Source organism: Bubalus bubalis, chromosome 8, assembly GCF_019923935.1.
Source record: "Bubalus bubalis isolate 160015118507 breed Murrah chromosome 8, NDDB_SH_1, whole genome shotgun sequence".
NCBI lineage: Eukaryota > Metazoa > Chordata > Mammalia > Artiodactyla > Bovidae > Bubalus > Bubalus bubalis.
In genome coordinates this window covers 23,670,686-23,684,042 of record NC_059164.1, presented here as the reverse complement: position 1 = coordinate 23,684,042, position 13,357 = coordinate 23,670,686, and the positions used below count along the sequence as shown (strand labels likewise).

Here is a 13,357-nt window from a genome sequence, read left to right as displayed (position 1 = left end):
CGCGTCAGAATTTTTCATTATATTTTGGAAAATTATTAAATCACAAGTTGATTTAATCATAGAGCACTGATTTTATTGTATTTTTTATTTTTTTAGAAAGCATGTACTACTCTAGTGTAAACAGAATTCTGCCTGTTGAGAGTATATAAGTAATATTCCTTGAATGTAAGTCCTAAATTCTTAGCCTTCTCCCAGTTGTGAAAATTCCTTTATGAAAGCAGTCACAAATTGACTTAATACAGATTGGTTACCCTGAGATGGGTTTCCTTCTTGCCAAGACAGCTGCAGTGGAGAAACAGATCACAGAGCATTGAACACTACCAGCAGCAATCAGAAGGCAACCAACTGCTGCTTGGTGCCTGGGCTAGAACCCTGAGTTGATTGGGATTTTCCAATCTTTTTTATTTTATTACTGTTATCTATTACTTAATATTTTATATGTTTTTTAACTTGGAAATTAAAGCAAAATCAATTTATAAGTCATTTGCTATTAATATCCCCATATAATTATTTCTACAATTACTATTGTGGTTAAAAAATACCTATGTGATTTACTTCTCAGACTTTCTATATGAATAAAGTTGTAAGTAGACAATATAATGGGTTCATAATGCTGTTCAGTAAACACTTACGATCTTATTTTTTACCCCATTTAAGAATGTTAGTTAAACATTTTATGTACTCATATATCAAGGCAGAAAATGACTCTTCTTTGCCTAAAACTATATACCTGGCTACTAGGATTCTTTGCAGGAGAAGAAGCACGCACAGTTATACACACACACACACACACACACACACACTCACACACACACAATTTGACTCCAGTTTTTAACCTTCAAAGGAGACAAAAATTCATACAGTGATCCAACTGGGCCTTGTGAAGTGTCACTTCAACAGTTTCATTGGAAATATCACAATTAAACCTGCAGCTTCATTTGTAGACTAGCCAAAAATAATACACAGATCCCTTTAAAGATTTGTCCATTTTTCGATGTAAAATAAAATTCTGCTAGTTGCTGTGTAAAATCTAAACTTCCTGGGTTTTAGGTAGACTTTTGTTTCTAGAACTAAATTTTCATATGCTTGAAAAAAAATGTCTAACTCCTAATTCTATCAAATCTATCATTTTCAGTTGCTGAGGTCCTTAGAGCCCAGTCCCCACTAATAATTGCTAGAGCTTGCAGTTAATTGCTGAGTGCCCAGAGTATGCAGTTACGGTGCTAAATGATTTACTTAATTTAATCCTGTTCACTTTAATTCTGTGTTAAATATGAGGAAAAGGCAAGTTCATGGTTGAATAAGCAGACAAATGGCAGAAACTGTGCTCTTAACATCTGCTCATTTGGCATCTTGGGTCATAAATATTCTGTGTAGTTTTCACAGCCATATTTGTTCTAAGTCGATTCAGTGGTTCAGTCGCGTTTGACTCTTTGTGACTCTATAGACTGTAGGCCACCAGGCTTCTCTGTCCATGGGATCCTCCAGGCAAGAGTACTGGAGTGCCTTGTCCTTTTCCAGGGGATCTTCCTGACTCAGGGATCAAACCTGTGTCTCTTACATCTCCTACACTGGTAGGCAGAGTCTTTACCACTAGTTCCACCTGGGAAGGGGTAGCTATATTTAATATCACAATTAAATAATGATGTTTCTTGAATCCTTGTTCTTGTGAAGAGGCCATGCAATAGGTAAGGATATTTAGGGATCTGAAAGAATGCTTTCATGTCTCTTTCTATAGCTGAATGACACTTGAACCGTAAAAACATCACCTAATAGTATGTGATCTCTGATAAGCATGTTTAGTCATTCTGAGTCTTTTTATTTCTCCTCCTTAACTACAGCAAGTGGAACTAAAAGATTTGTGGGAATCTGTTCAAGTTCTAAAATTCATGCATTTTAAATCAAGGTTTATTAATTAAGCCAACTTCATTAATTTAATGATATGTATTTACTAAAATAATGAATTTATCATAGCTCTTCTGGGCTTTAATGTATCATTTAAACATGGGATTAAGAAAAAACAGTCTAGTCATTGGCTGGGATGAGATAAGGCTTGGCTGTGGTATAAGGGTGGTATTGTTTATACATAAGGCATTTACAGTAACTTCTGATTCAAGTTGGTCATTCCAAGAGAGAGTTGCATAACTTGCATTTATTAATATGTCATCTCACAGATACAGAGAACATATTGGTGTTTGCCAGAGGGAAGTTATAGGCCTGGGGGCTATGGAATGGGTGAAGGAGATCAACAAGTACAAACTTCTGGTTATAAAATAAACAAGTCCTGGGGATGTAAAATATGGGAATAAAGTCAATAATATTGTATTAAAATTGTGCGATTACAGAAAACAACTGAATCATTGTAGAAATCATTCCACAGTATATATATGTAAATGCTGAATCACTATGTTGTATATCTGAAACTGCTATAATATTATGTCTATTTTCCTCAGTAAAAATATATGTAATAAAAATAAAATAGATATCTCAGCAATAACTCATTTCAGTTCCCTACTTTTGTGCCTATCAATATATGAATCCAGTTTTACCTTACAACTTCTTCTAAATGGAGTCCCTTTGTTTTTAAGTAATGAGATGTGAACAGTTGATTTTATTTTAAATTCACTACCTTGCCTTTTTAAATTATTTATTTACTATGTAGCCCTTTCTGATAGTAAGGTGCAATCAAATGGTTCTTCCTTCATGACATAAATACAGGGTGAAATATCAAAGAACTAATAAACTTTGATGAAACTAATATGATTGATATTGTACAATTCTAAATATATTTAATAAAGACACTATTTTTGCTAAAAATTTAAAAAGAATCCAAAGACACACTAAATGGAAATATAATGCAACTTATTGTGAGTCAAATTTAACATAAATTTAGTTCTCACACCAAATTCAAGAGCTTTCCAGGTGGTGCTAGTGGTAAAGAGCCCACTTGCAAATGCAAGAGACACGGGTTAAATACCTGAGTCAGGAAGATCCTCTGGAGGAGGGCATGGCAACCCACTCCAGGATTCTTGCCTGGAGAATTCCAAGGATAGAGGAGCCTGGCGGGCTACAGTCCATGAGGTCACAAAGAGTCAGACACAACTGAAGTGACTTAGCATGCACCAAATTCAAGTATTTAACACAAAAACAAAATCAGCACATGTCTTCAGGGTAAATGTAATTTTCTCCAATTTTGCTATACACTTCTAGGCTTAGTTACAGAAGCCCAGAATTAATTTTCTGCCTCTAGCTACATCCTAGAACAAGGGAATGTGACAGAATCAGGCTCATGCACCTACTTGGATTGTACTTGATGGCAATGGCTTTCACAAGAATCAACATTGTACCTTCAATGGGAGCAGGAAGCCTTAGGGAAGAGTTTTTGACATACAGCTTTCCATTATATTTTCCCCCATCTTATTAGTTTCAAAGTGCACTGCTCCTCTGGGATCCCAAGAAGTGATCTTGTTTCTTAAATACAATGCTTACCACATTCTGCCACTATTTATTTCTTCTGAAAGGGAAAGTGAAAGTCACTCAGTTGTAGCCTGCAAGTCTCCTCTGTCCATGGAATTCTACAGGCAAGAATACTGGAATGGGTAGCCGTTCCCTTCTCCAGGGGATCTTCCCAACCCAAGGATCAAACCCAAGTCTCCTGCATTTTAGGCAGATTCTTTACTGTCTGAGCTAACAGGGAAACCCTTATTTCCCCTACTAGAATATAAATGTTTGATGTCAACTATTGTTCTCATGGACGGAGGAGCCTGGTGGGCTGAAGTCCATGGGGTCGCGCAGAGTTCGGACACGACTGACGCAACTTAGCAGCAGCAGCAGCAGCAGCAGCATTGTTCTCATTTATTTAGTAATTGGGGGTGAGCAATTAAAATGGCATTCACATTTATATTTTAATACACATGGAAGCAATAGTCAAGGGCATGAAGCAGATGCAAACCTCCAGATCCACTCCCCATTCACCTCCTATTCAGCTCTTATGTCAGCAAATGACTTGGAGTTACATGGTGTTACTGTGTCCCTGAGAGGTTGAGGAAGGAAAGAAACATGTTTTCAGAAAGCAGGAATCTAGGTAACTTGACAGTGGCCAGAAGAATTGTGACGTCTCTAATTTACATCTGTCAATGGGGCAAAAAGCACTGAGATCCCTTTCTATATCAGACAGCACCATACAGTTTTTGCAATGAGGGCCTAGAAAATTCAGCACCAATTCTGCTAACAGTTTGATAAATCCCTTGGATGTACAATAACAGAACTTCCATAAAGTTTATTTTATATTATAGAAGAATAGTCTGTATCTTCTAAGAGTGTAAGGGCTTGCACTTATGCTGTTGTTCCGAGCCCCTTTTTTGGCAATTCACTGTATATTTTTTGGCAAGTGACTTTAATATATTTTTATAGCAGTAACTCTTATAAATTATTGAGCTTTTTATTTATCTTCATGTCTGCTTTGCGCCTCTGGATTCTAGACTCTAGGTAATTTAACAGTAAGATATTTGCATTAATTCATCTTCATATTCCCAATGCTAAGCACCTAATTTTGAATCTCTTCTGGATTTTTGATTTTCATGCTAAAATCACAATCATGGAAATTGTGATTTCCATGATAACCCTAAGGGGCCTTCATCTGTTATAAAAATTTGAATGACCCTCAGCTTAAAAAAAAAAAAAAAAAAAGAGAAAGTGCCACTAAATATTGCTTTATATTAACTAATTTTTCAAAGCACACGTCTATCACGTAATTGATGGCAGATGAAGACAAATAATATTAACTCCAATTTATTTCTATAAAAAAGTACCAGATCAGTGTTAGGATTTTAAAATTTAAAACCCAAGAGATTAAATGGTATACCAAGTGAAGGAACAGATTGCACATAGTTCATAATTCCCACCCTCAGCACTACTGACATTTTGGACCGGATAATTCTTACTATATTTATATGCAGGGAAATATGAACCCATTCAAGATAAATGGGTGGTGATGGCTGTCCTGGGCATTGTAAGATGTTTAGCAGCATCGTGGCTTCTACTCACTAGATGCTCTAGCAAGCCCCAGCTCCACTTTAGTGTTATCAGATATTGCACAGGACTCCCAGTTTAATTTAAAATCCAGATAAACAATGAATAGCATTTTAGTTTAAGTATACCCCAAGTATTGCATGGGACCAAAAGAACTAAAAACTGTCACTATTTCAGATGACCTGATACTGTATATGGAAAACCCCCAAGGACTCTACCAAAGTACTGTTGGAACTAACAAATAAATTCAGTGAAGTTGCAAGACACAAAATTAATATACAAAACATATGTTGCATTTCTAAGTTAATTTTTGTTGGAGTATAGTTACTTTACAATGTTGTATTAGTTTCTGCTGCTGCTGCTGCTGCTAAGTCGCTTCAGTCGTGTCTGACTCTGTGCGACCCCATAGACGGCAGCCCACCAGGCTCCCCCGTCCCTGGGATTCTCCAGGCAAGAACACTGGAGTGGGTTGCCATTTCCTTCTCCAGTGCATGAAAGTGAAAAGTGAAGGTGAAGTCGCTCAGTCATGTCTGACTCTTCGTGACCCCATGGACTGCAGCCTAGCAGACTCCTCAGTCCATGGGATTTTCCAGGCAAGAGTACTGGAGTGGGGTGCCATTGCCTTCTCCGGTATTAGTTTCTGCTCTATGGCAAATATATCCCCTCTTTTTTAGGATTTCCTTCTTATTTAGGTTGGGCTTCCTAGGTGGCTCAGCAATAAAGAATCCACCTACAATGCGGGAGCCACAGGAGATGTGGGCTCAATCCCTGGGTCGGGAAGATCCCCTGGAGAAGGGCACAACAACCCACTCCAGTATTCTTGCCTGGAGATTCCCATGAACAGAGGAGCCTGATGGGCTACAGTCCATGGGGTCTCAAAGAATCAGACACGACTGAAGCAACTTAGCACAGCATGGCACTCATTTAGGCTACCACAGAGCAGTGACATACACTAGTAACAAGTCATCAGAAAGAGAACTCAAGAAAACAATCTCATTTACAGTCATATCAAAAAGAATAAAATATTTAAGAATAAATTTAATCAAAAAGGTGAAAGACCTGTACATGAAAAACTTAAGATATTGACTAGAGAAATTGAAGAAAACACAAATAAATGGAAAGGCATTCTGTATTCATGGATTAGAAGTAAGACTGTTCAAATGCCCATATCTGATTTACATTGGCCAAAATTCCTTTAACTGCTGTTATCTTAAAATTATAGAGGAGGAAGGAAGCAAAGAGAAGGACTTAGTTGTAGTATCTGCCAGTTTATCCAAGGAATACAATGCAATGCCAAGGTAAGATTATTACCTACTGTGAGAAACCATCTACATATAAGGTATGGATGACTTTAGAGACCCAAATAACCTATGTTTAAAGAAGTTCTGAGATATTTGTTTTCATATTATTTATATCCATATTCATAGTTAGTTATTAAATAGTTAACAATTTAAGAATAATTCTGTGGTATTATCAGTCTCTCTTTTTCTCTTATTCTAAAATGTAATCTAAAAGTGTACAGATTTTAAAAAGTACCTCAGGTCTTCATATTCTTTCCGTTTATGCAATTACATCATGTAATTTTGCATGATTGTGTAATGTTGCTGATTGTAATACTTGCTTATGTGGGTAGCTACTGCTAAATAGTGACATGGTCATATATACTGAATTTTGATTCTTCTCACTTTCAGAATTAGTTGTAAAAAACATGCCCAAATGTATTGTAAAAAAGTCAAATCTGTAAATTAAAATTTATTCTAATATAATAGTAACTATTCTATTTCATAAAAGTTTCAGCTATACACGGTTAATCTTTCAATTATCTCCCAGCCATAAGAGCCTAAATGCCTTTAACAGAAATAAATAGGATGTTCTTTATAAATTATCTGTTCAAAACATACAATTGGAAACACAAATGTTAGAAAAATAAATATATCTTCTGTTTCATAATGTGAGATTTATCTGACTTATTTCATTCCTGAAAGCATAACTAGACAATCGCATGAATAATCAAGGAGGCAATGAGCAGGGAGACTAGGATGATGAAAGAGTGTATCTACCAGTTGATAATCACTGGTCCAGCCCATAGGATGATTTTTGCATGTTAAATACAACTATTATCAATACTAAACTGTTATTAAAAATAGAAATTTCTTTTTTTTTTAATCTTTGATAATTAGGCTTGGTAAAGAATCCACTTACAATGCAGGAGACCTGGGTTCCATCCCTGGGTTGGGAAGATCCCCTGGAGAAGGGAATGGCTACCCACTCCAGTATTTGGGCCTGGAGAATTCCTTGGACTATACAGTTCATGGGGTTATAAAGAGTTCGACATGACTAAGTGACTTTCACTTTCACTTCTTTATAAGTAAAGAGAAACTGTTATAATGGCTATAGATTTTTCATATCAATGCTGTAAGAAATAGTGGATAGTTTCAATGCTAATATCTATTCTAGATTTACCACAGCAATTTTCAACTCCCCCTCCTTTTTTTTTTCACTTACACACTTCAATGTATAAGAGACACATTCTTTAGTAATAGAAGCTTAGTATGGCTGTGGTTCTCAGATCTGGACAGTGGATCAGCTAGAGGATTAAAAAAATCCCTGGGGAAGATCGTTTACTCTGAAAAAAAAACCCTGGAAAGTTTGAAATGCCCACTCATTAAAAATCTTGAGTAGCAAGTTGGAAGTGTTTCTCATAAGACAGGCGATTTCCCGTTTAAATGTGAAAATTACTAGCATCAATAGGATTATTCTATAAAGTTCCCTACCTCTATCCACAATTCCTATGCCTCTGTAAATGTAATTATTAGCTTCCAATATCTGCTATTTGTGGAGCTTTGTTAATAGCAGAGCATCTCTCATTTTGAATAACCTACAAAACATTAATACAAAAAGTGGCAAAGAACGATAGACTGTGGCTTAGCATTCATTCTTTCTTCAGAATATGAAATAAGTATTCATTTTAGTCTGAGCTATAAGAGCATTCCTTTACATTTTGATATTTTTACAGACACTGGTAAATTATGTTCTTCATTTAAACGAGTTAATAAGTTTACTCAGGGTAGCCAAAAATACACTCAATCAGACTTTATTATTTCTCTTTTGCTAAGAGGTATTCTGTGCCACTAGTGAACAGATCAAGCCCTTACATTACTTGTCTTCCATAAAACATTATTATCTTTTGGCATCCTCTTGCACTAGGGGAAATAAAAAGTCACATGTGGAGAAGTTCTAAATGCTAGACAGAAATGATCCTTGGAGGGCAATTTTTATCCTCCACGGAAGTACTGCAGACTCCTTCCATTAGCATAGTCCCAGGGAGCAAAAGGTTAGAGAACTGGGACTGCCAGCTCTACCTGAACACATAAGTCAACATTTCCTCCAAGCGACGAGGGAGTGTGAGAGTGCACCCACATGTGCATTAAAGTATCTGAGACGAGAAATAACAATTGTGATATTTTACATTGCAATGCACTGTACAGATGGTGACATTTTGTTTGTGGTTGTAGGGAAGAAAGGAAGGCAGTTTCCAAACTCCCCTCCCTCAGCACCTACCATTTGGCGTAGGATATGGGAGGCTGAAGAAAACGGAGGGAGTTTTGCCTCAGTTGAAACAGCTGGGAAACAGATGGAACTAATGTGCCATTTGCCAAAAGCCTCATCCAAGGCTCCCACCCATTTTCCACCCAAGAAGAGTTAGTCAGGTGAAGGTAGAAGGAGCTTAAGGGTCAGTAAATGATGGACTTTGGAAAGTGCAGGCAAGAAAAGTCCAAAAAGATGTTTGAAATCCAAGATTATAGAAGTCCAGAAATGCAGTCCCAAGGAGCATGTTTTTAATAGGAAGGAAAAAGTGTGAGCATCATGGGTAAAAACCACAACAGAATCATAGATTCAAGGGTGGAAGTGCCCACAGAATTAATTGACATTGGTGCTACTCTACTTAAATTGCATTGACAGTCTCTTTTAGGTAATGAAGTCAAGATGCACATACCCACTCTTTGTCATGTAAATTACAATGTAATTATTCCTGGGTGATCATTATAAATGTTACTGCACAATTCACATGGTTTTAGTCATTGGATTTCACTTTGTGAGCTACTTAGGTTTGGAATTCAGGCACTTGGTTAAGTTGCTTTTGGATATAAATGTTGAATTATAGCCAGACTTTTGTTCAAATTCAGTCATTGGATGTATAAACCATCTTCTTGTATATTTCTAGTTTCAGGGGGCATGCATATAGATAGATACACTGCATGTAACCCTTCTTCCAAGGACTGGCCCAAGTTTTGTATGTTTGTGTGTGTCTGTGGTATTTTTGAAGAACTGTTGAATACTGAGGAAGTAAAAGAAATTGGTTTCAAAAATAAACACCACTTAATAGGCTTTCCTCAATGTGAGTTTGTTCATTCATGCTTATATAAGGGAATGTGTTAACCATGAATCATTCAAATTGAATTGCTCATGAGAAAAAATGCTCTGGCTTTGCTGTCAGTTTCCAGACTTATATTACTGAGGGGAGTAAAGCATTGTCCTCTCATAAAGAATAATTAGCCACAGATTTCAAACTGAATGTGGCTCCAAATTGGCGAAAATACTTTTGATTCACGTGAGAACATGCGTCCTTGTGAGAGGGACCTATCTGAATATTCTGGGCTGTGACTGAGTTTGCCTCTGCCAGAACAGCCCATGGAAAAGTTAAGGGGAAAAAAAAAGAAAGCAATCATCGGAAAGTTTTGTTCACACGTTACCAGAATAGCAAAATGCACGGAAGATGTGGAAGTTTGCAAATCTGTAGCTAAAAGAGTGGATAATGGACAGCAGGTTCCACTTAGAGGCAGGTAAATTGGCATTGTGCAAACACAGCCGACCTGAGAGCTCACACATCACGTAATAACTGACTGATCCGGTCCCAGCGGCTTACAGTAAAATACAGTCAACCTGTGTCTGACATATCGCAAACCACTTTTCACACCGGATGAAGCCTGCCTACCCTGCTAAGGTAGGGAGCCAGTCAATACAGGGTTACGTAACAAGCCCGGAAATGCGATCTATGAGTCCGAAGAATTTCCGACACCGCCACCGTACCATTCAGTGAAACACGCCCATGATCCCGCAGAGAAAAAGTAACGGCCCTGCATGCCAAAGTTTTGATGTGAACCTGTTGCCACTGCTGCTTACTTGGGTGTGTGTGTTAGTCGCTCAGTCATATCAGACTCTTTGCGACCCCGTGGACTGTAGCCTGCCAGGCTCCTCTGTCCATGGAATTTTCCAGGCAAGAATATTGGAGTGGGTTGCCATTTCCTTCTCCAGGGGATCTTTCCGACCCAGGGCTGCTACTTAGCCCTAGAAAACTTTGCATTTGGCCAGCTTTGATTCTGTTAAGAATCAAATCGAAACTGTTTAGCTTAGGGCACCTTGTCTAGTAGATTTCCATTATGCAGGCCCCTCTTCAGTTAGACTTCCCTCAGCCAGACAGGAAAAGACCACTAAAAAACCCCAACATCTTTGCACATACCATGTTTAAGTATCATTAGATGAAGAAGCGAATATTGCTTTAAAAGACCCTTCAGTTCAGTCACTCGGTCCTGTCTGACTCTTTGCGACCCCATGGACTGCAGCATGCGAGGCCTCCCTGTCCATCACCAACTTTCGAAGTTTACTCAAATTATGTCCATTGAGTCGGTGATGCCCTCCAACCATCTCATCTTCTGTTGTCTCCTTCTCTTGCTTTCATTCTTTCCCAGCATCAGGGTTTTTTCCAGTGAGTCAGTTCTTCGCATTAGGTGGCCAAAGTATTGGAGTTTCAGCTTCAGCATCAGTCCTTCCAATGAATATTCAGGACTGATTTCCTTTAGGAAATCGTAAAGCTTTACCTTACTACATTGTCAGTTTAAAAAAAATGTCCCTTTTTAGGTAATCTGATGGTAATATGATTGAGCCATTATTTTTTCTGTATCATTTATCTCATTTGGCTTCATAGAAGAGTTCATTGTATCCCTATGTGATTAAGGCATTACTATTTATATGTAGATGCTCAAAAATAACTAGAAAACTGAATTTCGAGAGTATACAGACATGCTACTTTATCTTGATTATGTTTATATTTCACTGAGGATAAATTTGACATGAATTATTAGAGCTGGCATGATTAAATATTACTTGGTTATGTAGAATTTTTTTCACTATAGATATGCATGAATATTAAGAATGTCTTCTAACCTACTTCTCAGGGATATTATACGGACAAGTTAAGATTTGATTTTGTTGTTTAGTCACTTGGTCATGTTCAGCTCTTTTGCAACCCCATGAATTGTAGCCTGCCAGGCTTTTCTGACCTTGGGATTTCCCAGGCAAGAATACTGGAGTGGGTTGCTCCTTCTCCAAGGGATCTTTCTGACCCAAGGATTGAACCCCCATCTTCTGTATTACAGAAAAATTCTTTACTGCTGAGCCACAGGGGAAGTCTGATAAAGAAAATAGTCTACATTAATTATGTCTTGAACTCGTAGGGGAAAAAATGCCATGATATACTGTAAGTTATTATTTTTATAGGACATTATAAGATGTTGTGTTTGGCTAGCTATGTTAGATGTTATGCATCCTATGTTTATCTCAAATATAGTGAAAAATCATTTAAATTCTGTTCATATTTTGAGTTAAATGAGCAAAATTTTATTTATAGATTCCACGTTGCCCTAAGAATTATGCTAGAGCATTGTTATTGCCTTTAAGGAGACTGCACTTCAATAAAAATTTAAAAGGCAATAAATTCACACAGACATACTCATACACACACACACTTGAATATACACACTTATGTATGCTTAGTCCGAGCTTGAACTGACTTTTGTGGTCTAGTCACTAAATTTGAATTTCTCAAATAATCACATACTGAGTCACCACTATTTTTAGGATCCCTCTGTTCAATTAAACTTAGAACTCAAGAATTTATGTTGAAAAACTTATTAGAAGAAATCCTGTATCTGAATAGTTTTAGATAAAAACTTGTTTAATAGAGAGGCTTTGTTTTTTCTTGTTATTAATATTATAATAGCATATTAAGTGAACGTGTTAGTCACTTAGTCATGTCTGACTCTTTGTAACTCCATTGACTGGGGCCTGCCAGGCTCCTCTGTCCTTGGAATTCTCTAGGCAAGTATTGGAGTGGGTTGCCATTCCCTTCTCCAGTGGATCTTCCCAACCTAGGGACTGAACCAGTGTTTTCTGCATTGAAGGCAGATTCTTTACCATCTGTGCCACCAGGGAAGCATATTAAGAACAGTTAAGTTTTTTTTGTTTATATTGATATTCCAAAAGAAGAAAACTAGACACAGCCCCAATTTGGCTGTGAGTCATCTCAGGGCACATTGGAAAAAAAATGCAATTTATCTCACCCTGTCAAGATAAATCTTACTGTCTTTGGTTTCTCTCTATTTTTACTGTGTTTAATAGAGTACCTGGAAAAGTAGTTATTCAGTAAATGTTTCTGTTATAAATGAAATGATTGAATGTGTTTGAGTGAATGAACTAAATCTAATTCTTTTACTTTTTTTCCCCCAGACTCCCAGGAAGGAAATTACAAGTCAGAAGTCAACAGCAAACCCAGAAAGGAAAGGACAGCTTTTACCAAAGAGCAAATCAGAGAACTTGAAGCAGAATTTGCCCATCATAATTATCTGACCAGACTGAGGCGATATGAGATAGCAGTGAATCTGGATCTCACTGAAAGACAGGTAATGTTGAACATTGTCATTGTATATTTTTAACTGCTTTGGATCAACAATCTTCTCTCACCATTTAAAAAATATCTAGATCAGTTCAGTTCAGTCACCCAGTAGTATAAGACTCTTTGTGACCCCATGGACTATAGCATGCCAGGCCTCCCTGTCCATCACCAACTCCTGGAGTTCACTCAAACTCATGTCCATCCAGTCGGTGATGCCATTCAACCATCCCATCCTCTCTTGTCCCTTTTTCCTCCTGCCTTCAGTCTTTCCCAACTTCAGGGTCTTTTCAAATGAGTCAGTTCTTCCATCAGGTGGCCAAAGTATTGGAATTTCAGCTTCAGCCTCAGTCCTTCCAATGAATACTCAGGACTGATTTCTTTTAGGATTGACTAGTTTGATCTCCTTGCAGTCCAAGGGACTCTCAAGAGTCTTCTCCAACTGCTGCTGCTGCTAAGTCGCTTCAGTCGTGTCCGACTCTGTGCGACCCCATAGACGGCAGCCCACCAGGCTTCCCTGTCCCTGGGATTCTCCGTGCAAGAACACTGGAGTGGGTTGCCATTTCCTTCTCCAATGCATGAACGTGAAAGTGAAGT

General features: G+C 37.6%; 1 protein-coding gene across 1 annotated transcript in view; it reads left to right on the top strand.

The window, feature by feature from the left end:
• Nucleotides 1-13,357, top strand: part of MEOX2 (mesenchyme homeobox 2) — a 75,167-nt gene that overhangs the window by 42,346 nt on the left and 19,464 nt on the right. Inside the window, exon 2 of the mRNA XM_006066994.4 lies at nt 12,598-12,770. Within this exon, the coding sequence (XP_006067056.1) occupies nt 12,598-12,770 (173 nt within the window). The remainder of the gene's footprint in view (nt 1-12,597; nt 12,771-13,357) is intronic.